The sequence below is a fragment of the Zootoca vivipara genome, chromosome 3 (assembly GCF_965207765.1).
Source record: "Zootoca vivipara chromosome 3, rZooViv2.hap1.1, whole genome shotgun sequence".
In the NCBI taxonomy this organism is placed as follows: domain Eukaryota; kingdom Metazoa; phylum Chordata; class Lepidosauria; order Squamata; family Lacertidae; genus Zootoca; species Zootoca vivipara.
The window spans coordinates 61,801,546-61,828,263 of record NC_142586.1 but is presented as its reverse complement, the minus strand read 5'-3'; the positions used below and the strand labels follow the sequence as shown (position 1 = coordinate 61,828,263).

At 42.2% G+C, this 26,718-nt stretch overlaps 1 protein-coding gene across 1 annotated transcript in view; it reads right to left on the bottom strand.

Annotated features, from left to right (window-relative positions):
- Window positions 1–26,718, bottom strand: part of GRM1 (glutamate metabotropic receptor 1) — a 162,400-nt gene that overhangs the window by 35,515 nt on the left and 100,167 nt on the right. The window contains exon 3 of the mRNA XM_035110662.3: window positions 12,169–12,404. Coding sequence (XP_034966553.3) covers window positions 12,169–12,404 — 236 coding nt within the window. The remainder of the gene's footprint in view (window positions 1–12,168; window positions 12,405–26,718) is intronic.

Sequence of the window (26,718 nt, the reverse complement as noted above, 5' to 3'; positions counted from 1 at the left end):
TAGTGTAGGTATGGGTCTTCCACTGTGATGTCATTAGGCCAAAGGGTTTTTTGTTTTTGTTTTGCTCTGCAGGCTCCCCATTTTGGTGTGTGTGGTGTGACAACTCCTTATAAATAAAAAAAACTTTGACTTTGGGCCACTATAACCCTTGGCTTGAGTAAGCTTAGGCCCCTCTGTTCTAAAGCAAAGCAATATGGGCAGAAGTTTTAAATCCAAATCCAAATCACTTTATTTCAGCTTTAAGCTCATAGACATAATAAAACAAGAACAGAAACGCGCACAATTTGATTTACAATTAAAAGGTAAAATAGCTTAAAGGATATACAGAATTAGATAAGGATATAATAAAAGAATTTCAAATTGTATATAACAATCCATTCCGTCTCTTATATGTCAAAACAGAAGTTAATTTTTTTGCCATTTGTAGAGTTACAAACGGATTTGTGTCTTGCAATAAAAAAGCAAGGTGAGAATCTTCCAGATGCCCAGGGAGTTTTTGAATTAGTGGGAGCTATAAATTCTTCCGGACAGCACAATATAAAGGATATATAAACACTATGTGCTGCAGGGTTTCAATCGAGGAGTTATCACAGGCACATAAAACCGAAACTTGGCCCTTAGAAAATCTGTGAAGGAGGACATTTGAGGGGAAGACATTAAAAACGTGCCTTAATAAAAGCAAAACGATGAGTGGCAGTAAGAAGGGATGATAAGTAAGTTGGCACATGAAATGAAGGAATAACGCCCAAATGTCCTGGGGAACATGTCCCCCCACCAAGCTTAAGATTGCGTTGCTTCTCTATATCGCCCACCCAATCTTTGGATAATAATCTTTTTTGCTGTAGTAAGAGAAGTTTTAAAGCATTTCTGAAGTAACATTGGAGGAATCACATGGAACTGACACTCAAATGTTTCAAATTGAGATGTCAGAACCTTTCCTTTTTACATTACAAAGGAGGTTAATTGAAAACATTAATTAATCAATGCATTCTATTGCAACTGTAGAGATTAAACTGTCCCAGATCTATTCACACTGTGCTATTGATTGAGGTTGTGAAGATAGTGGTGGTTATCGATTGCAACACAACCTTCAATTCCCCCCCCCCAAAAAGCTGTTTTGGCTAGCTAATAACAGCTGCAACAACCAGAGAGGTGATGGTGCAAAACATGGGCTGCTAAGAGCAAGCAAGGCATCCTGTGTCTGAATAAATTGAATTTACAGAGTTGCAAGAGACCATGGGGATCATCTAGTCAAACCCTTCCTCTCAATGCAGGATTTGCAATGCAAGTTGCATCTGTAGTGTCCCTGATGGATAGCCATCCAGTCTCTGCATCAATACGGCAAACAAGGAAGAGTCCACCACCTCCTGAGTCAATCTGTTCCACTTTTGAATGGCTCTCACCCTTGGGAAGTTTCTAGTGATACTTAGCTGAAAGGAATTTTCTGGACAGATCTGGAATACTTCATTCGGCAGCAGTGTCTGAGCAGATGTACGACAGCCCAATAGGCAGTGCTGTTTTGGCCAAAAAAAGCTCAGCAACTTTTCTGTCCGGATTTTCACTGTTTGAAATATGGCAACCCTATCAAAGGTCCATCTAGTCTAGCACTCGGTTCTCACAGTGGCCAACCAGATGCCCATGGGAAGTCTGTGCAATCTCTACTCATTGGTTCTAGTCCTGTCCTTGGAGAAAACAGGGAACCAGCCCATCTTCTCCAGACTGTATTCGAGTCGTTGTGAATGATAACAATCACTGTAGTTATGGACCCAAAGATCTAGAGCAGGGCTGTGGGACTCCCACTCCCATCAGCCCCAGCCACAATGGCCAGTGGTCAGGGATCGTGGAAGTTGTAATTCAGCAATGTCTGGAGGTGTTCCAGCCTTGAGCTAAACTCTCAATCCAGCACTGAGATGCAGATGAACTGTACCTCAACACTGCAGCTAATGGGTAAGAACAGTACAATTAAAGCATGTCTATACTAGGATCAGTCTGTTACTTATATAAAGCATTAGAAAATGAAATTACAATTAACTTCCCTTCTATGTTCATTTGCTAAAAAACTACTACTTACTTTTTATGACCAGTAAACATGACTGCTGGTAGGGATTAATAATCACTGGAACAATTGACTTTCCCTTGAAATAACATGCCACTTTTAAAAAAGAAACATGAGGGCTCAACTCATTAATATATGCAATAATAAAGTGTGAATTAGTTTCCCATTCTTTTGGGAGTATTGGACAACAAATTTCATTACATTAGAGCTGAAGGCATTATGTTAGTCATGCATGAGAGTCGGAATTCTTCAGATGTGTTTAATCTATACAATGAAGCCTTTCTGGAGTAGAACCACCACTCAAAGTTCTGGTGGTGCGTACACAACCTTCTTTGTATTATTAGCTACTATTAATTTTTAACTAGTTTTTCATATACAATATCATACAATATATACAATTATCTATGTAAAACTTAATATATTTATAGCAACTGATCAAGCATTCTCAGCTCACTAACATTTTACTCCTAATTTATTCAAATCTTTCTATAAACGTATGTGGTGTTTTGACCCGCATTAATACATGCCTAAATTCCTTGTGCTCTCCATACTACACCAGGCAGTGTTTTTACTACAAGTCAACTCCATGCTTCAAAGTACTTGATAATGAGGCAAGGGAGGAAACTCAACATCCTTCCATTGGACTGTGATTCCTGGATGCCCTACATAGCATTCAAAAGTAGGGGTTTATTACTAAAGAAACATAGGAAAATACCAGTTCTATGATGATACTATTGTTTAGCATTTTTTTTCTACTTTGTGCCTTTGCAAACACTATGTAATCTTTGTGATTTTAAAACTGTTTTTAACACAACACATACAACCAATCCCCTCTCTACCTGAGTTTGTCACTACATAGTTAGTAGAGACTGTGTTGTATCACGAACTCTGGTTAACTAAACAATCCAGCTTCCTAGCTCATGGTTTCAGTTTGGCTTGTTTTGAAATTGACCAGGGTTTGTTTTAAACCACAATCACTGGTTTCAAGCGAGAATTTGTGAAACTGAAACAAAGCACTGGCAAAGACCTTCTGCCAGTCATGTGGGAGAAGGACAGAGTAGGGAGAGTGGGTGATCCCAAGGCTTTGCTTGAGCTTAAACCATGATTTAGCAGGACCGGGCCTCTTTTCACAGAGGATCTTGGAATATTCCAAATGGATAAAGTAATAGAATGAGAGCTCTCTATGCAGAATGGTTTTGCACACAGGCACTCCTGCAAACCTTAAACTGAATGTGTGGTAGTTGGTGCCATCTGAATTGCTCCTCCGCACATTGGGATGGCATCCAAACTGAGCTAAGCTGCGTTGTTACCAAGATATCTTATTACTCTCTAAATAAAATGATTAACAGATTGTTACTGCAACTGAAACACTATGGCCAGTGGACAGCCAGATGTATGTAGACTTTTGGATTCTGTGGCCAGAGGTTAAATTATTGTTCAGCCACGAGGTCAGGGGTGGTCCTGGCAGCTTCAGTTGTTCCCCATTTGCAAAATGAGGTTGGTATCAGCCTAGTTTCTGGAGCCACTGGGGGGGGCAGTGGAAAATGCTGTATATAGGAAATATTGTATACATTGTTTTTTTTTAAAAAAAGATTCTTCGATACCAGATGCATATAAAAAGAGAAATTATTTGAAATTATTATTTCACACCACACCAATCTCTGAGTGGTGTGAGATTCCAGCGTTTCCAGACATTTACTCAGGGTTCACATTTCCTTTTGGAATGAGGCACAGCAGAGATTGTGGTGCCTTTATGGTTTATTTACACATATATGCAACCTGAGCCTACAATGGTGGGGTTCACAGCATTAGCACCCCAAAAAGGTCTTGTTTCTTTCATAGTCTCTGAAATCAAACATGGCTCTTTCTCTCTCTCTAGCTCTCAACTCAGGCTTTTTCTTTCCACCATTTGCCATTTCGCACAGAACCTCCTTTCTTTTGTTTTCTGAATGGGCCATCACCCAGGCAATCACCTCAACACAGGAACCCAACGTGGCTTTAACACTTCCTAGATCTAGGGTTTAAAAGGATCCTGCATATAGCCTACTTTCCTCACCCAACTCACCCAACATTATAATGTGTTTTTAGCGCTAGGAAGCTTTTTGCTTGGCATATTACAGACTTGAACAAAATCAGTGCTCCCTGCCATATGCTGAGTCAAGCTCCTTTTTAGCTGGAATACAATAAACTTCACCTTTCTGCAAGCAGCAATTGGAATTAAAATACATCATACAAGCACTTTGCTGAGGCCTGAAATGCATTAAGCATCTGGGAGCTTGCAGGGCACCTGAAGCAATAATGAGTTCAAAAGGCTGCAGACGTCACATCCAAGATGTCACTAAGTGAGTGCGGTTTCATTCCAGTGCTCTGAAGTATTATTTTATTTGCCAAGAAAACAGAGGCTTTGCCCACCCACCCATTCAAAGCCACTGACATAATTCAAGTTTGCCTTGTTAACGAGAGAGTAGAATCACAATAGCTGTTAAAGGATCTGCATTCTAAATACTGAAAACAAAAGTGCCTCATGTAATATAATACAGTAGGTTATATATTGGATGTTGCTTGATCGATGGGACAGTGCCACAGTGCTAGCTACCTGGCAGTTGCTTACCAGAAGAGGAAGACAAGGTGGGGGGGGGCTATCATGCTCTTTCAGCACAACCTGCCTCACACAGTTGCGTTAGGGAATCATTCTGGCAGAAACAGATAGAAGTTTCTAGAAGGTTCCAGAACATTTGTGGCCCTTTAAGCATGCCTATAAAAGGAGGAACGATCAGTTTCGCTTTTGCCTGACACCTGACGGCAGATGGAAGACGTCTGACAAGGAGAGCTGCATCAGGACTGCTAATGAGATGATGGACTGTTCCTGTAATTATGCCGTGCTGAAGAGACTGAAAGACTTTTAACTGAAAGAATGCCATTAATAGCTGTTTGCTACTGGAATGCTTTTTATGACTGGTCAGGTAATAAATCTCTTGACCGTGATATCAAGACGTCGTTGAGTGTTTTATCACAGAATAACTTGCCTACTGTTCACTGCTTACTGCCTACTGTTCACTGAGGAAATGACAACTCTGCTAAATAGTTGGAAAGCGGTTTACTGAGGTGCCATCATACAAGTATCTGCGCAGCAAAAGTGTGATGGGTGGTGACCTGTTGCTTTAATAGGTTGTTGTGACGATAAAAATGGGGGGGGGGCATGTACACACACACACACACCGCTTGACTCCTTGAAATGAGCTATATAAAAATAATACATTGTTATGTTTTCTGAAGAGATATAGAGACCTTGATTTTGAGTATAAGGCCTTCAGGTCTGAAATCCTTGTGCATATATACTATTATTTATTGTGATTTGTTATATAATACCCTGTGAAGCTGCAAAATATCTAGCAGTACTTGATGCATTTTCAAGAAGTACCTTTAAAATCAAGCGCTTATATTAATTTAAAAGTTTCAGTGGGTTTGAAATGTCACTTTAAACCTGAATAGCAGAGCTATTGACATTTAAATAGCTTTGTCTGTATTACATAGAATATAGAGTTAGGAAGCTCAACAATATTGCTTGGAAGATATTATACAACATTTACTAGTAGGAACCCTCAACAGCTGTCCCTAATAGGAACGCTCCTTTTTAGCACTACAGCCCATAGCTGCCAAGTTATCCCTTTTTTAAAGGGATTTTCCCTTATGCTGAATAGGCTTCCTCGTGAGAAAAGGGAAAACTTGGCAGCTATGCTACAGCCAGCCTGCAACAGCAGCCTCGTAGTGCTGTTCGAGGCTTTCAATGTTGGGGGACACCACACACACACACACACACACACACACACACACACACACACACTTTTCTTTCTTTCTTACATTCCTGAAACCTTCCCCTGCTGCACTGTGCTGAAGGTTCTGGCCAAGCTCTCAGCCCCAAAACTATGTACTTTATTTCTCTACAGCAGTGGAGGAAAGTCTCTAGAGACTGGAAAAGGGTACCCGGAGTATTTTTCCTTTTGTCCCTTCTGAAAACTCCCTATAATGTCTGCCAACACTTTTGACATCCTCTAGGATATTAAGGAAGACTGACAGGCCAGTACGCCCCTCTCTACTTTCCTCCCCATGAACCCTAAACATGCCATGTATTTTACCCACAACCAAAGCTGAGGCAGAAGTTGTTAGAAAAGGTTTTTCTGGGGGAAAGTAAAAAATCTCTCTTGCTCCCTTTCCACTTCCCAGAATATTTTCCACCTTCTTTTGTGGCAGTCACCTATTTCTCTCTACAATGCCCTGGAACAATGCTAGAGCCAACACAAATTAGGGGGGATGAGGGGGAAAGAGTCTGAGCCATGACTAATAGTTAGCCCCACTTCCAAGAAACTGGTGAATTTCTCCTTTACCCAGAGAATGAATTTGTCTGACACAAATCTTGCAAAATATTGAGAGGGGGAAATTTATACCCTCAATATTCTATGGAACACAGGAACCACTGAGCTAAGGTTCATGCTTCTTTTTTTCTTTTAGTTTACAAAATAATATACTGATGCATACCTTGAATATTCCCTGCCCAGGTATTTTATGTATTTATTTCATAGATTTATTGTATCACATACACTGCTGTTCAGTGGATGAGGTTTCTAGAGTGGGAGAGGTTTCAAGAGAGGGGAAGGAAAAAGGACATCTTTCCAGCTCTTTTGAAACCTCCTGCTTCGCCGACCCAGGTGGCGCTGTGGGTGAAACCACAGAATCTAGGGCTTGCCGATCAGAAGGTCGGCGGTTCGAATCCCTGCAACGGGGTGAGCTCCCATTGCTCGGTCCCAGCTCCTGCCCACCTAGCAGTTCGAAAGCACATCGAAGTGCAAGTAGATAAATAGGGACCGCTCCGGCGGGAAGGTAAACAGCATTTCTGTGCGCTGCTCTGGTTCGCCAGAAGCAGCTTTGTCATGCTGGCCACATGACCTGGAAGCTGTCTGTGGACAAACGCTGGCTCCCTCAGCCTATAGAGTGAGATGAGTGCCGCAACCCCAGAGTCGGACACGACTGGACCTGATGGTCAGGGGCTTCGCCATAAAGAGCTCAGATTTAGGGAAGTTTCTGAAAAGGGGATGTTCAGTATTCTAGCCCTTCATGGAAAGCCCATGTAAACATAGTCAAGTCCTTCTGAGGAGCCAATATATGGGAACCAGGAACATCATTCTTCCAGAAATGAGTATTAATTATCAATAAGAAGAGAATGTAAGTAGTAGGTGAGAGGACAGAAGTGAATTTCCCCCAATGGTTTAGATACCAGAGTATTTTCTATAGTGATGGGATATTTTGAAACAAGATGTAGTTCCACCATTTTATCTGCTGGCACAAACACTTTTAGGATTCTGAGCCTAAATGTGGAGAATGTTGATTTTGTAGTTTCAGTGGATTATGGCATAGCCTAAAGTTTCAATCCAAGCAACTATTCAAATCAGTTACTAATGCATTGTATTCAAATAATATGCATGGACCTATAGTCCTTTTGAATCCAGCCCACTTCAATTTACCTTTTCATGTCTCAAGATTGAAAGAGATCCAGATATACACATTAATTACTGTATCTCAAATAGCATTCACAAAGGAGAAATGACTAGATTTTGCCCACAAGAGGGAGCACACCATTCTTCTCTGCCATGAACTTTTGTTTCTTGCTCAGATACAAAGCTGGAAAATTAGGGAAAGTAAAACATTCAACAATTTGGAATCCTTCATCTGACACGAACATTGGTGTCACCAGCTCCATGTTAAAATTAGAATATCTCACTCTCAGTGGGGGGAAAACCGGGCACCTTAATATTCATTCCACTTAATTTCCAAGGGATAATATTAGAAAAGGTGAAATTAATGCCAAACCCTCATCCCTGTTAACGAAGCAAATTAGTTATCAAAAATTGAGGTAAGCAAAAATGAAGGTCAACTTGTATGGTAGCTATTGCAGAGATTGACATTAATGAGATTTCCTCATTCCTGAGGTAAAGGAGATGGAGGGAAACCGCTGCTGGGTTTCTCTCAGCAGTGGTGGACAGAAATGAGTCCACCTTCCTCACAGGTCCGTCACAAATCCTACATATTTATTTGGAGAGACAATCCCTCATACGCCCCCCCCCCAACAGCATTAAAAAATGGAAAATAGGAAAGGGGTGGCAGCCCTAAAATGCTGCCAGGAGTCCACTGGATGTCATTATATATAAAAATGGCACTACTCTCTTCATCAAATGCTGACATCAGCATCCATATACACATCTGAACACAGCATTGTGTGCTTTCCCTGTACATCTGTTTCGTCAACACTTCCCACTTAATTACAGTACACAATTATACCATGGAACATGTAGAATACAGAGTTGAAGCAGGTATTACCAAATATTTGATATTTAAACTCATCAACATTTCCAATGCTGAATGCAACATTTTACCCTCCTGAATTTGAATACATTAAATTCTTTTGATATCATCTGTTAAACGCATCGTGCTGTCTGCAAAATATTTCAGATATTCAATACTATTGTGTATATAGTTAAATATGAAATACTACTAAATACACTTTTGCAAGGTATCTGATGAAATGTATGGAGTCAGTAGTGTCATGCAAGAAACCTTTCATTCACTGTACTCATTATTTCCTTTTTCTTTGGAAGGACTGTGTGGTTTCTAAATAAGAAACCTCTGGCTAACTGGGTGAACAACCGCCTCACAAAGGTTAGCTCAATTTGAACTATCAGCTAGTAACACACCATGATTAAGCCATCACACTAGCTCTCTGTTGTGAGCTACCAGACAGAGAGTTTGCCTTACCAGAGGCATAGTAATGGAACCAGTTACACGATCATCATATAATTCAAACTATGGAATTCGCTGCCATAAAATGTAGCAATATCCACCAATTTGGACAAATTCATGGAGGATAAGGCTGTCAATGTCTAATAGTCATGATGAGTGTGCACTACGTCCAGTAACAGAAGTGGTATGCCTCTGAACACCATTTGCTGCTTTTCCCAAGTGGGGAATGTGCTTTTGCAGATGTGTTTACTTGCAGGCTTCCCACAGGCATCTGATTGGCTAGTGTGAGGACAGGATACTGGACTAAATGGGTATGTGACCTGATCCAGCGGGGTTCTTCTTATGTTCAGCCTCAGGGTTAATTCAGTTCTTCCGTCTCTGTAGTCTGCACATAATATCCCATTCTTCTCTGTTCCTGAGCTCTTTGTTCCCTTGAGTGACTGTTCACATCATTCAACATGACGAGCTTGTTTAAGACCAAGACTGATGCTCTTAGACACAGGGAATGCAGACCTTAACATGCAATCTGTTCCATGCTGTGTTTTGTCCTTAGCTTTGGTTAGCGCATTGGCGCTTTCCAGTGGTGCTCAAGGGACACAGTGCCAACACAAGACTAACCCTAATTTCAAAGACGTGACAGAAAGCTGCAGGGTGGATAATGCACTCTCCTCCTGTAATATGGACCCGCTTAATGTTGTTGCTTTAATGTGCCAGTAAACCAACCAGTACCCACAGTACAGATTGCATACCAAGGCACATTCCATATGTCCAAACTTATAACGCCATTTCGCAAACAGTCCCAATTCCCAAGGAAGCTTAAAATGAAGATCACATCTGCAGTCTGTGGGGGGAAATCGCATGGGGCACATCAGCCATGTGCGGTGCGTCCTAAAGACATGGCCAGATATCTAGGCAGGTAAAGCTGGGGCACATTAATTTGCTATCCCTGATCTTTAGTGTTGTATCTAGGCTTCTAACATAAAATCCCATATTGCACATATTAATTCTATCTCTTCTGATCAATAAGGGGTTAAAATTAGTGCTTAGAACAAAAATCAGCTGTGCTGGGCCTTTTCAGAGGAGCAAAAATGTACAAACACAGCATATTTCTGTGATTACTTTGAAGAAAACAAGGGCGGGGGGAATCCCACACATTTACATTGCATTTCCTGTCTCTTACAAAATCTTTTCCAACCCCCTCAATATATAAACTAGCATGGAATGCATTTCAGAAACGATAAGAACAAGTTTATGGGAAATAGATCTATGAATCCCTCTTATTTCTAATCTTGGAGGGGAAAATAGTTTTACTTATGTAAAAAAGGTGCCAGCACAGACAAGAGGGAGGTGTCAGCTGGACTCAGGGGACACCATGAGACTTGCACAGAGTACAAAAAGGGTTTTCGAAAAAGATAAAAGAAAACACCTAAGGGGGCAAAAATCCCAAACAACCTCAAATAGCCCAGTGAAGGCCGAATATGCTCAGTGGGCTCAGAACACTGACAATGAAATGGGGAAATGAGAAATCAGAGAAGAGAAATGGAGCAGCTGGAATCCTGAACAGCGAGAACTCCATACTTGTTGCACATCAATGGCTACTACCTATGATAGTTACATGATTACTGTACAGAGTCAAAGGGTTTCAGTAAAGGGACAAAAAACAGGAGAGGGCCTTAATTCCTTGCCAGAAGTCCCTGGAAATCACTTCTGAAAAGAAACAGCTTATTAAAGTAAAGAAAAGTGCCACCCTGATAGGGATGGGTGAATCTGCCCATTTCAGTTTCACTCTGCTTTCCGTTTCCCCTTCCTGCCCAAACTTTATTTCCATTTGCCACATTTCTCCACAAGTTTGTGAATTTTTAAAACTCCTCATGAAAATTCACCAACATTTTAGTTCTTGCTATTTATCAATTCATTGGCATTTTAGTGCTAATTTTAATATGTGATTTTGCTGAGTACACCTGCACATTGTCCAAGCAATTATTCTTAAAATGCACCCTGAAAACCCAAATTATGTATTTTTGAACATGCATTTTTATTTGCGCCTTCTGTCATTTCCACCCCCTCAGTATGGGGGCACTTGCTGGTTGGGAGGGGGACACCTATCCCAGCGGGCGAGAAGAGGTTTGTCCATTTGTCACGCAGAACAATCCTACTGGTGGTAATGGTGGGGAGACCTGGGGTGCCAAGCCCACTCTCCCAGAGATCATAGGATTGTCTCTAAATAATAACAGGGAGAGACTGCACCTCATTGGTAGAGCACATTCTTTGTATCCAAATGGTGCTTGTCAGGTTCCGTCTCCGTAATATCCAGGGAAGGCTAAGATAGATTCTCCTGTAAATTTCTGGACTAGAGCTGCAGCCAAACAGTATGGACAATACTAAGCTAGATAGACTATTGGTCTGACTTGGCATAAAGCATCTTCCTTAGTTCCTAAGAAATAATTGTATTAACAATTCATTCAGTTGGGAGCAGGGATGGCTCACTAGTTGTATTATAACCTCACTGTCTTTTTGGCATTTCACTGAAAGCAGGTTTTTGTGTGCTTTCCCCATGTATGTAGCAGGCGTGTCCACCGGCTCTACTGCGCATTTGATTTACAAATGGCTCTTGCCTGCTTTCCGACTGCTTTAACAATGTACACACAAACAGCAGGGTAGAGGCTGGAAGGCACTTTCAGCACCTTGTGTGAAGGTCTGAAAAAATGCCTCAGGCCTTGTCAGCAATCAAGCCAGGTTTTCACTCTACAGTATTCTCCTATTTTACCACCTGCAAATTCATTTTGAAATCAAACAAAAACTTCTGCTTTGCTGCGGCAGGAGAGAAAAACCAATTAAGAACCGGTTAAGCACAGCCAGAGGACATCTCAGGCAGCCTTCCCCATCATGCGATGCTCTTCAGATGCAGCTGGATTACAGCTCCCATCAGCCCTGGCCCTTAGGCCATCCAGGCTGGAACTGATGGAGACTGGAGTCTAACAACACATGGAGAGCACCACGATGGGGAAAGCCTGACCTAACACACCAGTTAGATATCCCATCATTGAACATTCACCGCTGGAGTGCCAGGGACAGAGTTCCTTAGTTCATCAAAGACCAGTAGTAGCAAAGTGGAGATTGCCCCATGTTGACACAGCACCTTGCCTACCACCCCACCATGATTTGATGGTGGGGTTTCCTCCATGATTTCATGTACTGTATAGGCTTTTACTGCAATGCTCAAGCAGGAAAAAGAGAAGACACATGGCAGGGCAGGGCAGAGCAAGGCAGGGCAAGCTCTTGTTTGGAAATTATTATTAATAATATATGTATATATTTACCAGTGCAGTTCTTTTGAAAGTTGGGGTTCTCTAGAGGATGTCCTGGAATGCGACACTGGAACCTGTGCTGCCAAAATTCTGGGAACCAGGGATTCCGCGTGTTGGTTTCCAGCCGTATTTTCAAAAAATAGTCATCGAATGACACGACGTCCGGAGACTGCAGCTTGATTGTGATGCCCCCATTTGCTTCAGCTTCGTACCCTTCAATGACTTCGTCTCTATCTGCCCATCCATCACTTTTAAAAGAAGAAGGAAAAGCTATTAGGAGGGAGCCAAAAGGAGGGAGGAGAGCATGTCAAAAGGCATCTCGGTCTTGTTGAAGCAGATGCCCCTTAGCAAATCAAAAGGTCATTTCAATATGATGTATTAGAGGAAACTATGAGAATATATGCTTCGCCTCCCACATCACCTCTATGTAATATAACTTTCTGTTATTTATCCGGCTTGGTACAGCACTCAAAATCACTTGCAGAAAAGAAGACTTTATAGAGACGGTGGCTGATCTACTTTCTGTAGCAGCCCTTTTGTAGCCAACAGCACTCAAGAAGGGAGTGTTAACTAGCTTGTGGAAACTTCAAGATGTGCAGAAGTATTAAAAATAATGGTGGGAGTCCTAACTTGCTGCTTAAGTGGGGGCAGGGATGGAAAACACAGGGGAAGTACGCATTGAATGGAGTATCCTGGAACAGGGCATGACTGGCTGTCTGGAATCCTGAACAGGAGCACTATACGCAGCAACATTTTGTTGTCATCCCCACTTGCAGTACTGCAAATCTTTATTCTCCAAGTCTCTAACTCCCGGGCCCAAAGAAGTGCTCAGCTGCATCCTTGCTAAAGGACACTAGTCCTTGTTCGCTTACACTGGTTGCCAGGGCATGCCTAAGCCCCATTCAGGGTACCGGTTTTAATCTGTAAAGCTGAACATGGCTTCGGACAAGCATAAAAACATAAGAAGTGCCCTGCTGGATCAAATCAACAACCCATCTAGTCCAGCATCATAGTCCTCAAGTGGCCAACCGAACATATATGGGAAGCACACAAACAGGACATGAGCACAACAGTTCTCCCCCACTCATGTTCCCCAGAAACTAGTATTCAGAAGGATACTGGAGATAATATGTAAGCCATAATTGTATTTATTTATTAGATTCATACCCTACCTTTCCTCCAAGGCGCTCAAGGTGGCATATATGGTCCCCCCCCCCTGATTTTATTGCTGTGGAGGGTGTTAGGCTAAGAGACAGTGACTGGCCATTGGTCACCCAATGTGTTTCATGGCTATGTGTCTACTAATTTTGTGCTAGCTTAATCCTCCAAAAATTCATCGAATCCCTATTTGAAGCCATCCAAGTTGGCAGGCGTTACTACATCTTGTGGTAGTGAACCCCATAGTTAACTATATCCTGTGTGAAGAAGGACTTCATGTGCCCTGAATCTTCCACCCTTCAGCTTCTTCACTTGCCTCTGAGTTCTAGAGTTGTGTGTGTGTTCTCTGTCCACATCATGCATAATTTTACACACTTCTATAATGTCCCCTCTGATTTGCCTTTTCTCTAACTAAAGACTTTCCTCATAAGAGGAGCTGATCCATCCCCACGATCGTTTTGGTTGCTCTTGTGTGCACCTTTTTTCCAGCTCTATAATAACCCTTTTGAGGATTCAAGCACAACTCATAAAGCTGATGATCTAATTTAAACCAAATACAGTGAAACCGTTCTTAACCTGAGGCGCACTTTTGCTAATGGGGTCTCCTGCTGTTGCCGCACCACCGCCACACGGTTTCTGTTCTCATCCTGGGGCAAAGTTCACAACCTGGAGCAACTACTTCTGAGTTAGTGGAGTTTGTAACCCGAAGTGTTTGTAACCCAAGGTACCACTGTAAGGACCAAGAAATGCATCCCAATGTGTCAGAACAGGGAGGAATGAAACGTACGTAAGAAAATTCAATCCACTGAAAAACCATCCATCTGCTATTCATACACAAACACTTTTTTCCAATAGGCAAATAATCCTTTTCCTCCTGTGATATTGTCAAGGCAAATTGGCTGTGCTAAAAATGAGAAAGAATTCTAAACCCTTCCAATACAGACGGACATATTTTTATTGGTGATATTTATCTGATAAGATCCACTTTAATGCTTTTCAAATGAATCACTTGGGTGAGGAGCTTTTGACTTTGTAAAGGTTAGCTCATAAACTCTTTGGATCATAGTTTAGTGGTTTTCTCCAAATCTTTCTGTTGTCCCCCAGAGACTAATAGCTTGGAGTTTAATTTAAGTGCAAATGCAAGTCAGTCTGCATTTAATTTTTAATGTGTGTGGTCATGTCGCTAAAGAAAAGATTATGTTGGCATCTTAGAAATGGTGGCATCCTTGTGGAATGATACCAGCAACTCTTTCTGTCGCTTAAAGAGCTTAATCTGCTTGCTTCTCAAAGCAGCAGAGTGCTACAAAAATCAATGAGACTTACCATAAAGAACGTACAGCTGACCTAAGCCACAAGATAAGGAGTTACTTGCAAGAATTGTTCCAGACACCCAGGAGACAAAATGTACCTGGGTTCCATTGTAAGGGTCAATGTGCAACCTTAGAGTAAATCTGGTGTAAAAACAGATCAATACAGGCACAACTTCATGAAGATTTAACTAGTCTTTAAGTCATAAGGGTATCTATGGTGATTCTCTCACTCTGCTTATAGTATGAACCTAATCAAAACTGCACTCAAGGAATTGGTGATTTCAAACCAATATTTAAAGAAGAAGCTTTCCAGGGCAGATATCTGGTCAAACCCTGTCTAGGCTGTTATGTATTTATTTACAGTGCAAGCCCATGCAACCCTCTGCTCAGAAGTAAGTCCGATTGCATTTGATGGACCTTACACTCATAAAGAAGGCTGACCGCCGAAGAATTGATGCTTTTGAATTATGGTGCTGGAGGAGACTCTTGAGAGTCCCATGGACCGCAAGAAGATCAAACCTATCCATTCTGAAGGAAATCAGCCCTGAGTGCTCACTGGAAGGAGAGATCCTGAAGCTGAGGCTCCAATACTTTGGCCACCTCATGAGAAGAGAAGACTCCCTGGAAAAGACCCTGATGTTGGGAAAGATGGAGGGCACAAGGAGAAGGGGACGACAGAGGACGAGATGGTTGGACAGTGTTCTCGAAGCTACAAACATGAGTTTGACCAAACTGCGGAAGGCAGTGCAAGACAGGAGTGCCTGGCGTGCTCTGGTCGATGGGGTCACGAAGAGTCGGACACGACTAAACGACTAAACAACAACAACACTCTCTAGCAAGTATACATAGAACTGCAGCCGCATTCACTTATAAAAGCATTTGCATGCTGCTTTTCAGGCACAATGAAACAACTTAATACAAATTAAACCATGTCATACATGAAAAACAGCAGCAGAATAAAATACAGATTTCAAAAACTGATGTGAACTACAGATGTTTTAACAGAGAGTGGGCTGCTAAATATTTCTAGGAAGTAAGTTCCACAACCTGGAAACTTGAACAAAAACACCAAAGGAATTCACGAGACCTACTTGTTCTTTTAAAACTATAGGGCTTTGCAGAGTGTCAATACTTAGGTAAGGTAAAGGGACGCCTGACCATTAGGTCCAGTCGTGATCGACTCTGGGTTGCAGCACTCATCTCGCGTTATTGGCCGACAGAGCCGGCGTACAGCATCCAGCTCATGTGGCCAGCATGACAAAGCCGCTTCTGGCGAACCAGAGCAGCACATGGAAATACCATTTACCTTCCCGCTGTAGCGGTACCTATTTATCTACTTGCACTTTAACATGTTTTCGAACGGCTAGGTTGGCAGGAGCTGGGACCGAGCAATGAGAGCTCACCCCGTCGCGGGGATTCGAAGCGCCGACCTTCTGATCGGCAAGCCCTAGGCTCTGTAGTTTAACCCACAGCACCAATAGTTAAATGGGGTTAAATTGCAGCCCTCGCCAGCTAGCATGGTCAATGCTCAGGGATGATGGGAGTTTTATTTATTTCAAAAAGATTCAGATACCACTTGATTGCTACTCACAGGTAATATAATTGATGCATGTGACAAAATGGACAGCCGCACTCCACTCAGCTGCTGCCTATTTTGCTTTTGAGATGGCTCCAAATAGGACACTTCACTGACACACACACCCCAACTACCTCTTCACCACCACTCATAATTTCCTTTTAAGTTCTCCTCTGAGTAGGCAGTCCCAATTTCACTGTCTTTTCCTAAAATTTTATGTAACATCTTCTTTTTAATTGCTTTCTGCTTACTTTTGGTAAGCAGTTGCTAGGCATGAGAGGCTAGCAAGATATGCTACCAAGGTATATTTTTGTGTTTTTGAAAATGGGGAAAAAATAAAATATATAAAGCATCCCAAGGACTAAATAGTGCTAAAATTATCTTAGAAACATGATCTTTGGGATTAGCCCTCCTCAACTATTGTTTCTCAGCATCTTTTCTTCCTCCCTGCAACCATTTTTCAAAAAGTGTTTGTAGTCTTGAATGCAAAGCTGTTAGTTCTGCCAATCAGATGCAAGATTCTCACAAAAATATTACAGAGTCTACTCGGAAGTTAGCTATCCTGAGTTCACTAAGGCTTCATCCCAAGAAAGTGTGCATAGGATTTCTGCCTAAAATATTTCCCCAAGAAAAATGGCTAGGGAGACTTCAAATGAAGAAAAGAAAAGAAACCAAAACAAAGGCTGTGATACAACAACTGTTGAGCTATAATAAAGAATTGTACCATTGGAGACTGGAGCCCCTTACCGCCCCCTTCTGTTAAATCATTTCCCCACCAATAAAATACCAGTTTACAATCCTAAAATCTGAACAGTCAACCTAAAAATTAAGATTAGCTGACAAATTAATAAATAACTGCACACAAGCCACTAATCCACGTTTAAAACCTACTTAACTAGCTTGTTTTGTCATAGCGTAACCTTGTAGTTTTGCTCTGAATCTGGCAATTTGTGCAACAATTAAAAGTACTGATGCTCGGCGAGGGCGTTGAAAGTGTGAAGGCAGAGAGGTTGCTTGGAAGGGACGTGCGTGTGTGGGTGGAGAACCAGCAATCGCACTCCTCACTGTCATGAAGAAAGAGACAACCAACTGTTTTCGTTGCTGTTTCACAGTGCGTTTGCCACAGTAAAGTGGCTGCCAGTTTTCTACAAGCTGCACTTGTTTAGATGCCTCATGTTGTACAACAACAACAACAACAATGTATGCGTTTTACAGGCGATTTTTTTTTAATCCAATACAAAAAGAAATGGTGCAAACCTAAGGATTACTCCCTGTTGTTTTGGATTAGGCATAGCTTCCCACTGGCACCATTTCATTTCATAAAAAGGAAGCCTGAAGGGGGTTTCCTTCTGTGCTACTGTGCAGCAGCTGCTATTTCTATTTGTTTCCACTGTTTGTACTGATATACCTGAAATTGAATACAATTATAGATACCTCTCAAGTCAGTGCTTGGGCCTGCATGCTTCCTTGCCAAGTGTTGCCTTGGGGGCAAATTGGCAAGGCGTAACTGCCCTTTTCATCGACCTACCCTTTGATTTAAAGCATTGCCAGGGTCTGTGTGAACTTCTCATGATGCCGAGTTGGATTGTGTGGCTTCCTACTGACTTCCTCTAAGCCAATACTCAGTGTAGAGGCTTGTACACCTCGCTGCAAAGCTTTTTGCAGCATAAAGTTTAGGAAGATTTGAGGTTGCAAGGATCTTAAACTTCCAGGCAACTTTAATACTTCAGATCTAGGGGTCAAATCTATATTATGTGGAGCTCTATAGGGACGTGGGTGGTGCTGTGGTCTAAACCACTGATCCTCTTGGGCTTGCCGATTGGAAGGTTGGCGGTTCGAATCCGTGTGACGGGGTGAGCTCCCGTGCTATGTCCCAGCTCCTGCTAACATAGCAGTTCAAAAGCACAACGCTGCAAGTTGATAAACAGGTATCGCTGTGGCGGGAAGGTAAACGGCGTTTCTGTGCGCTCTGGCTTCCATCACAGTGTTCCATCAAAGCATTCCGTTGTGCCAGAAGTGGTTTAGTTATGCGAGCCACATGACGCGGAAAGCCGTCTGTGGACAAAGGTCGGCTCCCTTGGCCTCAAAGCGAGATGAGCGCAGCAATCCCATAGTCGCCTTCGACTGGACTTAACCATCCAGGGGTCCTTTACCTTTACCTTATGTAGAGCTCTATGACTAACCACCCTGGCAGCTGCAAAGGGCCGCATGCTGGGGGGGGGGAGGTGGAATAATTTAATACTTCCCCTACACACCAATTTACTAATTTAAAAACTTAATAGATGTGCATATTGGCTGTGAGCACGTGACTGTTTTTATATGTTTGCAGGTGCTTTTATATGTTATTTATTCATTTGCTTTTAAAAGTGTGTTGTTTTGCTGTAAATACCCAGAAATCAACTTTGAAATCTCTCATTCTGTTAGTCCAAAAGCAAGCTTATGTTCATCAAGTCACCCGTAAACATCCATTTGCTCTTGGACAAATAGAATGAGAGATTTAAGTGTTGACTTCTGGTATTTACACAGATGATAATAAGAGCAAATACAGTCATATTATTAGTCCTGATGTAAAACTGCAGGCAGAATTCTGCTCCACGAGTTGCATAGTTCTGAGAAAAGTCAGTCATATTTTAGTAGGATTTATGTTCCTTCAAAAAACCAAACCTGATATATTACAGTGATAGTGAATATGGCTCACTTGGCCCAGATACAGCATATAAATGGATGGTGTGTCTGAATCTGCATTCTTAGTACTATTAAATAGAAGTAGGGCACTGCCCTGAAAAAGTCACACTGAAATTAGCAATCAGTCAATGTGGCTGAAGGTGGCTGTGGTTTTAAATAATTCACCCATGAAGAAAATAGGCTCTCGTGGGAAAATCAGCAACTTTCTATCCTAATTATTTTTAAAATGTAATAGATGTCCTTTTTTGGTTCAGATTAGTGAGCTTCAGTTGAAACACCATCAGTATTTTAGGAACTAGTTAAGAATGTTAATGTAATATTAACTATTTCTTCTTTCTTTGTTTAAGAAACAATAGGGTCACTTAAGCAAATGAAAATCTCTCTTCTTGCAATTCTCATCTTTCCTGTGCAAATATTGAGACTGGGCTCCAACCCCAATCGCTTGGAACTAGATGAACATTTTTTTAAAAAAAGGGACGTCTGCTTCTTGATGAAGATACCTGCGCAATTCATAAGATTCCATGATCTTGCACCGTGCATATTTTGTGATTTTTAAGCACGCATGTAGATACTTTGTGATGAATGGAATTGAACAGCATTCCTCTCCAACAGGTGGATGACAGGATTCCCTCATAAACAGATATTTCAGGGTCTCACTTCTTAAACTTCCAACAGATATTTCACAAACCATGAAAAATATAGGTTATGTCTTGTAAGACTATGACAGTCTGTTTTGTAAATATGTATTCAAGAATCAAAAGTACCATATGCACTGCATATATTTATTTTCATAATGCATTTGTATCGGCCTATCACACGTGTCATCTTGGAATTGTTACCATGAGGAGCCCTGACACTGTTAGCATTTTCAGCTTTTTGTCGGAGTGACTGCTATGCTTGTATATTAGCTCTTCTCAAGGATGCCTGTTATAGCACGTCTTGGTAAACGTGGGCTCCCGTAATCCATGCTCTCACAGTTAACTGTATAGATGGTTTTCTAATCAAGGTACATCTAGGCGATCCCAAGCCCTCTTTATTAGAGCAAGTATACATTGTGTGAATTGCTTAATGACAAATAGCCTATTGAAAATAGCCAGCACATTTTTATGGGAACATGAAGGAGACACTCAGTGTTCAGGTTTGGGCAAGGTGACTAGAGAGGTCAGCTCCTAGCACATTTGGTAATGGGAAAGTCAGGGAAATAATAGTAATAATAACTCTGGGCAGCTTCCAACAAATATAAAAGCATAATAGAACATCAAACATTTTAAATTTCCCTATACAGGGCTGCCTTCAGATGTCTTCTAAAAGTTGTACACAGTGGTACCTTGGTTCTTGTACTTAATCTGTTCTGGGAGTCCTGAAACCATTCGAAAACCAAGGTGCAGCTTCCGATTGGCTGCAGAAGCTTCCTGCACTCAAGTGGAAGCCGCGTCAAACGTTCGGCTTCCAAAAAACATTCGCAAACTGGAACATTCACTTCCGAGTTTGTAGCGTTCGGGAGCCGATTTGTTCAGCAACTAAGCTGTTCGGGAACCAAAGTTTGACTGCAGTTATTTATCTCCTTGACATCTAATGGGAGGGCATTCCATAGGGCAGGCACCACTACCAAAAAGGCCCTCTGCCTGGTTCTCTGTAACCTCACTTCTTGCAGTGAGGGAACGCCAGAAAGCCCTCAGAGCTGGATCTCAGTGTCTGGCCTGAACAACGGGGATGGAAACACTCCCTCAGGTATGCCAGGTCGAGATCAAAATGCTTTTCATGAACAGTTGCAACCTGCCCTTTAGGAGAATGTAGTAGTATGGCTGTGTAAGGGAATTTGTTCTCAAATTTCATGTTCAGAAAGCATTATTCCCTCCTCAGAATTGGTTTCATGTGCCCTTAGTGACAGAGGGGACAAAGATCCAGAAGAAGATTCGGCTGAAGGAGGGTGGGAGTGGGAGGCAGTTGTTACTGATTCTCCTTTTCCTTTGCAACTACCAGTTCTACCTCCCTTCCAGAGGATCCTCCAGAACAACTTTTCATTGGCCACAGGATAGCTGTAGAACTTGATGGGTGGGCAGAAATCACTCCCCACTTCCTTCAGTGAGACAGCCTCACAGGCAGAGCTCCCCCACAGTCTGGATCAAATAGTATATAGTTTCTGGTTGTCTAGGGTCATATAATGAAGGAAAATAAAGCCTTGGCTAAGGGGGAAAAATAGGATGGCAAATCAGAAACAGGTTGACCTTATCTTAAAAGATGGGCATTTTCTCTGGTTTGATGCCCCACACAAAACATTATCTTTCCCAGAAACAGGCAAACAATTGGCACAGCCCTAAACCTCCTCAGGTATTTACCACAATTCAGTTCAAGACTATGCATGGGGATGCACACAAATTCTAGTAATTTGGATGGTTACATAAATCATTCAACCGATTTACAGAAGTAACACCATGAGACTTCTGACCCCCCCTAACACCACATGAGTAACACTCCAGCTGCAATGAACAGCTTGTGGAGACTTTTCAGATGAATAGCTGAAGAAATGTGAAGGTAGTTCAGAATAATGAATTCATCTGAGAGTTTGGCAATCTGTTCATATGTAAATAGTTGTGGGAAAAGAAGTCAGAACGCATTTCTCTTATATTTGTCTTAGCCTTTTCAGCCCTTCTGTCACCTGAACAACTGTTGCTTTGAACAACTATAGCGTACACAAAGCTCAGGCTTGTTTGTTTCATTTCACGTACACATGGTTTCTTTTCTGAGTGCTTTCTGCAAAATCTAAGATGTTGGCTCAAGCAAAATTACACACAAACACACACACCCTATATCTATCTCTATCTCTATCTCTATCTCTATCTCTATCTCTATCTCTATCTCTATCTCTATCTCTATCTCTATCTCTATCTCTATCTCTATCTCTATCTAATCTATCTATATCATAAGTGAAGAATAGCTTGGTCGTAGGTTGTATTTTATATTGTATATGATTGATGGCAACCTGTCTGTTTCTTATCCAACATACAGAAATGACGAACAGCTCACTCGATAGAGCATGAGACACTTAATCTCAGGGTCGTGGATTTGAGCCCAGTGTTCCTTCATTGCAGGGAGCTGGACTACATGACACTCAAGGTCCCTTTCAACTCTACAGTTCTATGTTTCTATGAATAATAATAATAATAATAATAATAATAATAATAATAATAATAATTATTATTTATACACCGCCCCTTTGGCTGGGTTTCCCCAGCCACTCTGGGTGGCTTCCAACAGAAAAATAAAATAAAATAATCGATTAAACATTAAAAGCCTCCCTAAACAGGGCTGCCTTCAGCTGTCCTCTAAAAGTCTGGTAGTTATTTTTCTTTTTGACATCTCGTGGGAGGGCTTTCCATAGGGTGGACGCCACTACCAAGAAGGCTTTCTGCCTGGTTCCCTGTAACTTGGCTTCTTGCAGCAAGGGAACTGCCAGAAGGCCCTCGGTACTGGACCTCAGTGTCTGGGCAGAGTGATGTAGGTGGAGACGTTCCTTCAGGTATACTGGACCGAGGCTGTTTAGGGCTTTAAAGGTCAACACCAACACTTTGAATTGTGCTCGGAAACGTACTGGGAGCCAATGCAGGTCTTTCAAGACCGGTGTTATGTAGTCTCAGCGGCTGCTCCCAGTCACTAGTCTAGCTGCCGCATTCTGGATTAATTGTAGTTTCCGGGTCCCCTTCAAAGGTAGCCCCACGTAGAGCGCATTGCAGTAGTCCAAGCGAGAGATAACTAGAGCATGCACCACTCTGGCAAGACAGTCCGCAGGCAGGTAGGGTCTCAGCCTGCATACCAGATGGAGCTGATAAACAGCTGCCCTGGATACAGAATTAACCTGCGCCTCCATGACAGCTGTGACTCCCAGGCTGCGCACCGGGTCCTTCAGGGGCACAGATACCCCATTCAGGACGAGGGAGTCCCCAACACCTGCCCGCCTCCTGTCCCCCACAAACAGTACTTCTGTCTTGTCAGGATTCAACCTCAATCTGTTGCTTATATGTTGCTTAGATGCCAAAATGCTTCCAAATGACTTCTAGAATGCCCCCATATTAGTATGCAAAAAGCAAAAAAACCACACCAAACTTCTGATATTGTACAGATGAGTAGACTCTAGTCCACAGAAGGTTATGCCGAAATAGAAGTTGTTGATCTTTAAGTTGCCACAACACTCTTTGTTGCTTTTACTGCAACACAACCAACTCTCTGTCACTGCAGAAAAACATGAGCAACATTGCAGGAGCCCCAACTACGCTTGGGCAAAAGCTTCTCTATGTTCCCCCTCCCTGAGAGGTTTGAAAGGTGGCAACACAAGATTGGGACTTTTCAGTGGTGCTTCCCTGACTGTGGAATGCTCTCCCCAGAGAGGCTCGCCTGGTGCCATCATTGCATGTCTTTAGGCGCCAGGCAAAAACATTCCTCTTTACCCAGGTTTTTGGCCATTAAAAATCTATGGCCTGTTAAAGCTGCAATGTGGGGTTATGGCTATTTTATTAATAAGGTGTCTATTATTATGCTTTATTATTATGCTCGGTAAAATGTGTTCTTAATGTTGTATACCGTCCTTGATAAAGGGAGATAAATTGAAATAATAATAATTAGGAAGAGCTTTGAGGTTCTGCAAATGTGCTTATGTGATTTGCTCAGTAAAATTTCAGCTTAAACACGATCCCAGAATGCATATGCTGTCATGTCTCAAAACAAAAGGTGCATTTAAAAAGGAGGGGGTGAGAAAAGGGGTATTGTTTTAGTTTTATTGTTTTAAATTGGAAGAACTTCCTTCTTCTAGGGCAATGTCAGGGCTCTACAAAGCCCGGCTTGGCAGGGAAGCTCTCTTCAAGGGCAGAGAAGCACACGGTTCATCCCAAAGGCATCCTCTAGGGATGCATTTGATAAAGGAGATCTATATCTGAAGATGACAGGGAAGAAATTGAGATCATACAGATAGAAGCTGGTAACAGCCACAAGTCTTTGGGGACTGGCTGGTTAATTACAATTTAGGATACACAGTAGTGAGCTGTTAAGCAAAAGAAGAAATGTTCTGTCATGTAATGTACAAATGCTGGAAGCCTAAAACAGAGAGGTAAAATCCCGCAGCACGTTTCCAGCTCAGCATCCATTTGTATGAATGAGGGGCAAGCAAGTACAGAGCATGGATAAGCTGCTCCCTTGAGGTAGATGAATGTCAATGTCTGCTGCTGATTAATACCTTAGAAACTGACTGGAAGGAGAATAGTCGGTGGGCCTGGCCATTCCAGCACATAAATAACTGAGGAACGACAGAGCTAATTCACTGAACACATCTAAGAAGGTAGATGTCTTTTAAGAGAACTAAAAGCTGTCCTACAGAAGTTATAAAAATTGGACATGCAAATAATTGGCGAACTGTTCAATACTTTGCTTTTTCCCATTGAAGTCAATGGCTGCCATTCATTTCTAAAGGATAAGGCATGGTATATGCTCAGGGAGCCATTGAACAGGAGCCGAATCTATCCTTGTTCAGGATCCCTGTAGTTCACAAACCCACCTTCCCTTCCACAGCCCACCATAACATTTGACATTTTATTAGTTTTATATATTGTGAATTAATTAATCAGGCAAGTTTACACATCTACCTACTAAGGAGCAGCGTGTGCTATTAATTTATGACAATAAGCAGATTATTAAGTGGAAGAAACCCCAAGGAGTTTTAAATCTGTGAATTGTGATATCTTCACGCTGCATTTTGGGTCGCCTCATACAAGGTGTGAGCAATTTCTGAGATTAGAGGGAAGGAGGCTATGTAAGTGCTGAAATATTTGTTTACACAGTCAATTATGCACGAGCTGTGCCTGTGAAGAGTTGTAGATAACACCTCAGCATTTGTTCAGAAATTATTTCTTATCTAGGACTGTGTATTTGTCTTTGGCTAAGCCCAAGACAGCACCATACAGGCATCAATCACAAGTAGCATGACTCTTTAGGTGGCAAGCCCAAGGGCAGAGTGATGCTACGTCGGTGTTTTCTTCTGCAAGCCCTGGAAATGCAGAAGATGTCATCTATGTACCAGGAACATTAAATGCATGTGCATTTAGGGACCTTTGGGGGGGGGCAGGGACTGGTTGGACACTGGGGAATGGTGGCAGGATTCCGATGAGTGGCACTGGGAGAAAGGGGCTTGGAGACTGAGGGATCAGTGAACTGGGTGGGAGGCTGTAAAACCTAGGAGATGAGAGTCAGAAGGCGCAGGAGAAGGTGAAGGACTGGAGAGTGAAGGACAGGTGCAGGAAGAGGGAGAGATAGGCCAGGCTGGTATAGAATCAAGGGCTTCCACACTTCCTCCTTCTGCTACTACTTCTCCTGCTCCACCGTCACCCAAAACCAGAAGAGGATTGGAGCAGGAGGAGCAGGAGGCTACACGCAAGGAGTCTTCACTTAGTTGTGTGCTGTTCTGTTGTGGCAGCTGCCTCATTGGACGCACATCTAACAGTAGCTGAGAAATGCCATGCCTTTTGCTAACTTTTAAGGGTAAGGGTAAAAGTAAAGGTACCCCTGACCATTAGGTCCAGTCGCAAACGACTCTGGGGTTGTGGTGCTCATCTCGCTCTATAGGCCGAGGGAGCCGGCGTTTGTCCACAGACAGCTTCCGGGTCAAAAAAAATGAAAGGCACAAATACAGGATGGGTTACACCTGGCTTGAGAGCAGTACATGTGAAAAGGATCTAGGAGTCTTGGTAGACCACAAACTTGACATGAGTCAGCAGTGTGATGCAGCAGCTAAAAAAGCCAATGCAGTTCTGGGCTGCATCAATAGGAGTATAGCATCTAGATCAAGGGAAGTAATAGTACCACTGTATTCTGCTCTGGTCAGACCTCACCTGGAGTACTGTGTCCAGTTCTGGGCACCACAGTTCAAGAAGGATACTGACAAGCTGGAACGTGTCCAGAAGAGGACAACCAAAATGGTCAAAGGCCTGGAAATGACGCCTTATGAGGAACGGCTTAGGGAGCTGGGTATGTTTAGCCTGGAGAAGAGAAGGTTAAGGGGTGATATGATAGCCATGTTCAAATATATAAAAGGATTTCATACAGAGGAGGGAGAAAGTTTGTTTTCTGCTGCTCCAGAGAAGCGGACACGGAGCAATGGATTCAAACTACAAAAAAGAAGATTCCACCTAAATATTAGGAAGAGCTTCCTGACAGTAATAGCTGTTCGACAGTGGAATTTGCTCCCAATGAGTGTGGTGGAGTCTCCTTCTTTGGAGGTTTTTAAGCAGAAGCTTGACAGCCATCTGTCAGGAATGCTTTGATGGTGTTTCCTGATTGGCAGGGGGTTGGACTGCATGGCCCTTGTGGTCTCTTCCAATTATATGATTCTCTGATTCTATTCTATGATTCTATGTGGCCAGCATGACTAAGCCGCTTCTGGCGAACCACAGCAGCCCACGGAAATGCCATTTACCTTCCCGCCGGAGTGGTACCTATTTATCTACAGTACTTGCACTTGATGTGCTTTTGAACTGCTAGATGGGCAGGAAACTTTTAAGGGTACTTTTGAAAATAAAGAGTTAATTCCTCACTCTGGACATTCTTGCCTGACAGCATTGTGGCAACAAGTGTATAAAGACACATTTACAGAAGGTACATTTATTTCACTTTGTTTGTGGCATTAAACACACACACACACACACACACACACACACACACACACACACACACCACCCACTTATGTGCATGCAACAACTGCATCTTTTTTATTATTTTGACAAAGTAATAATAAATAATAATAATAATAAATGTGCCCAAGACCATTCCATTGTAACTATCCAACCTCCC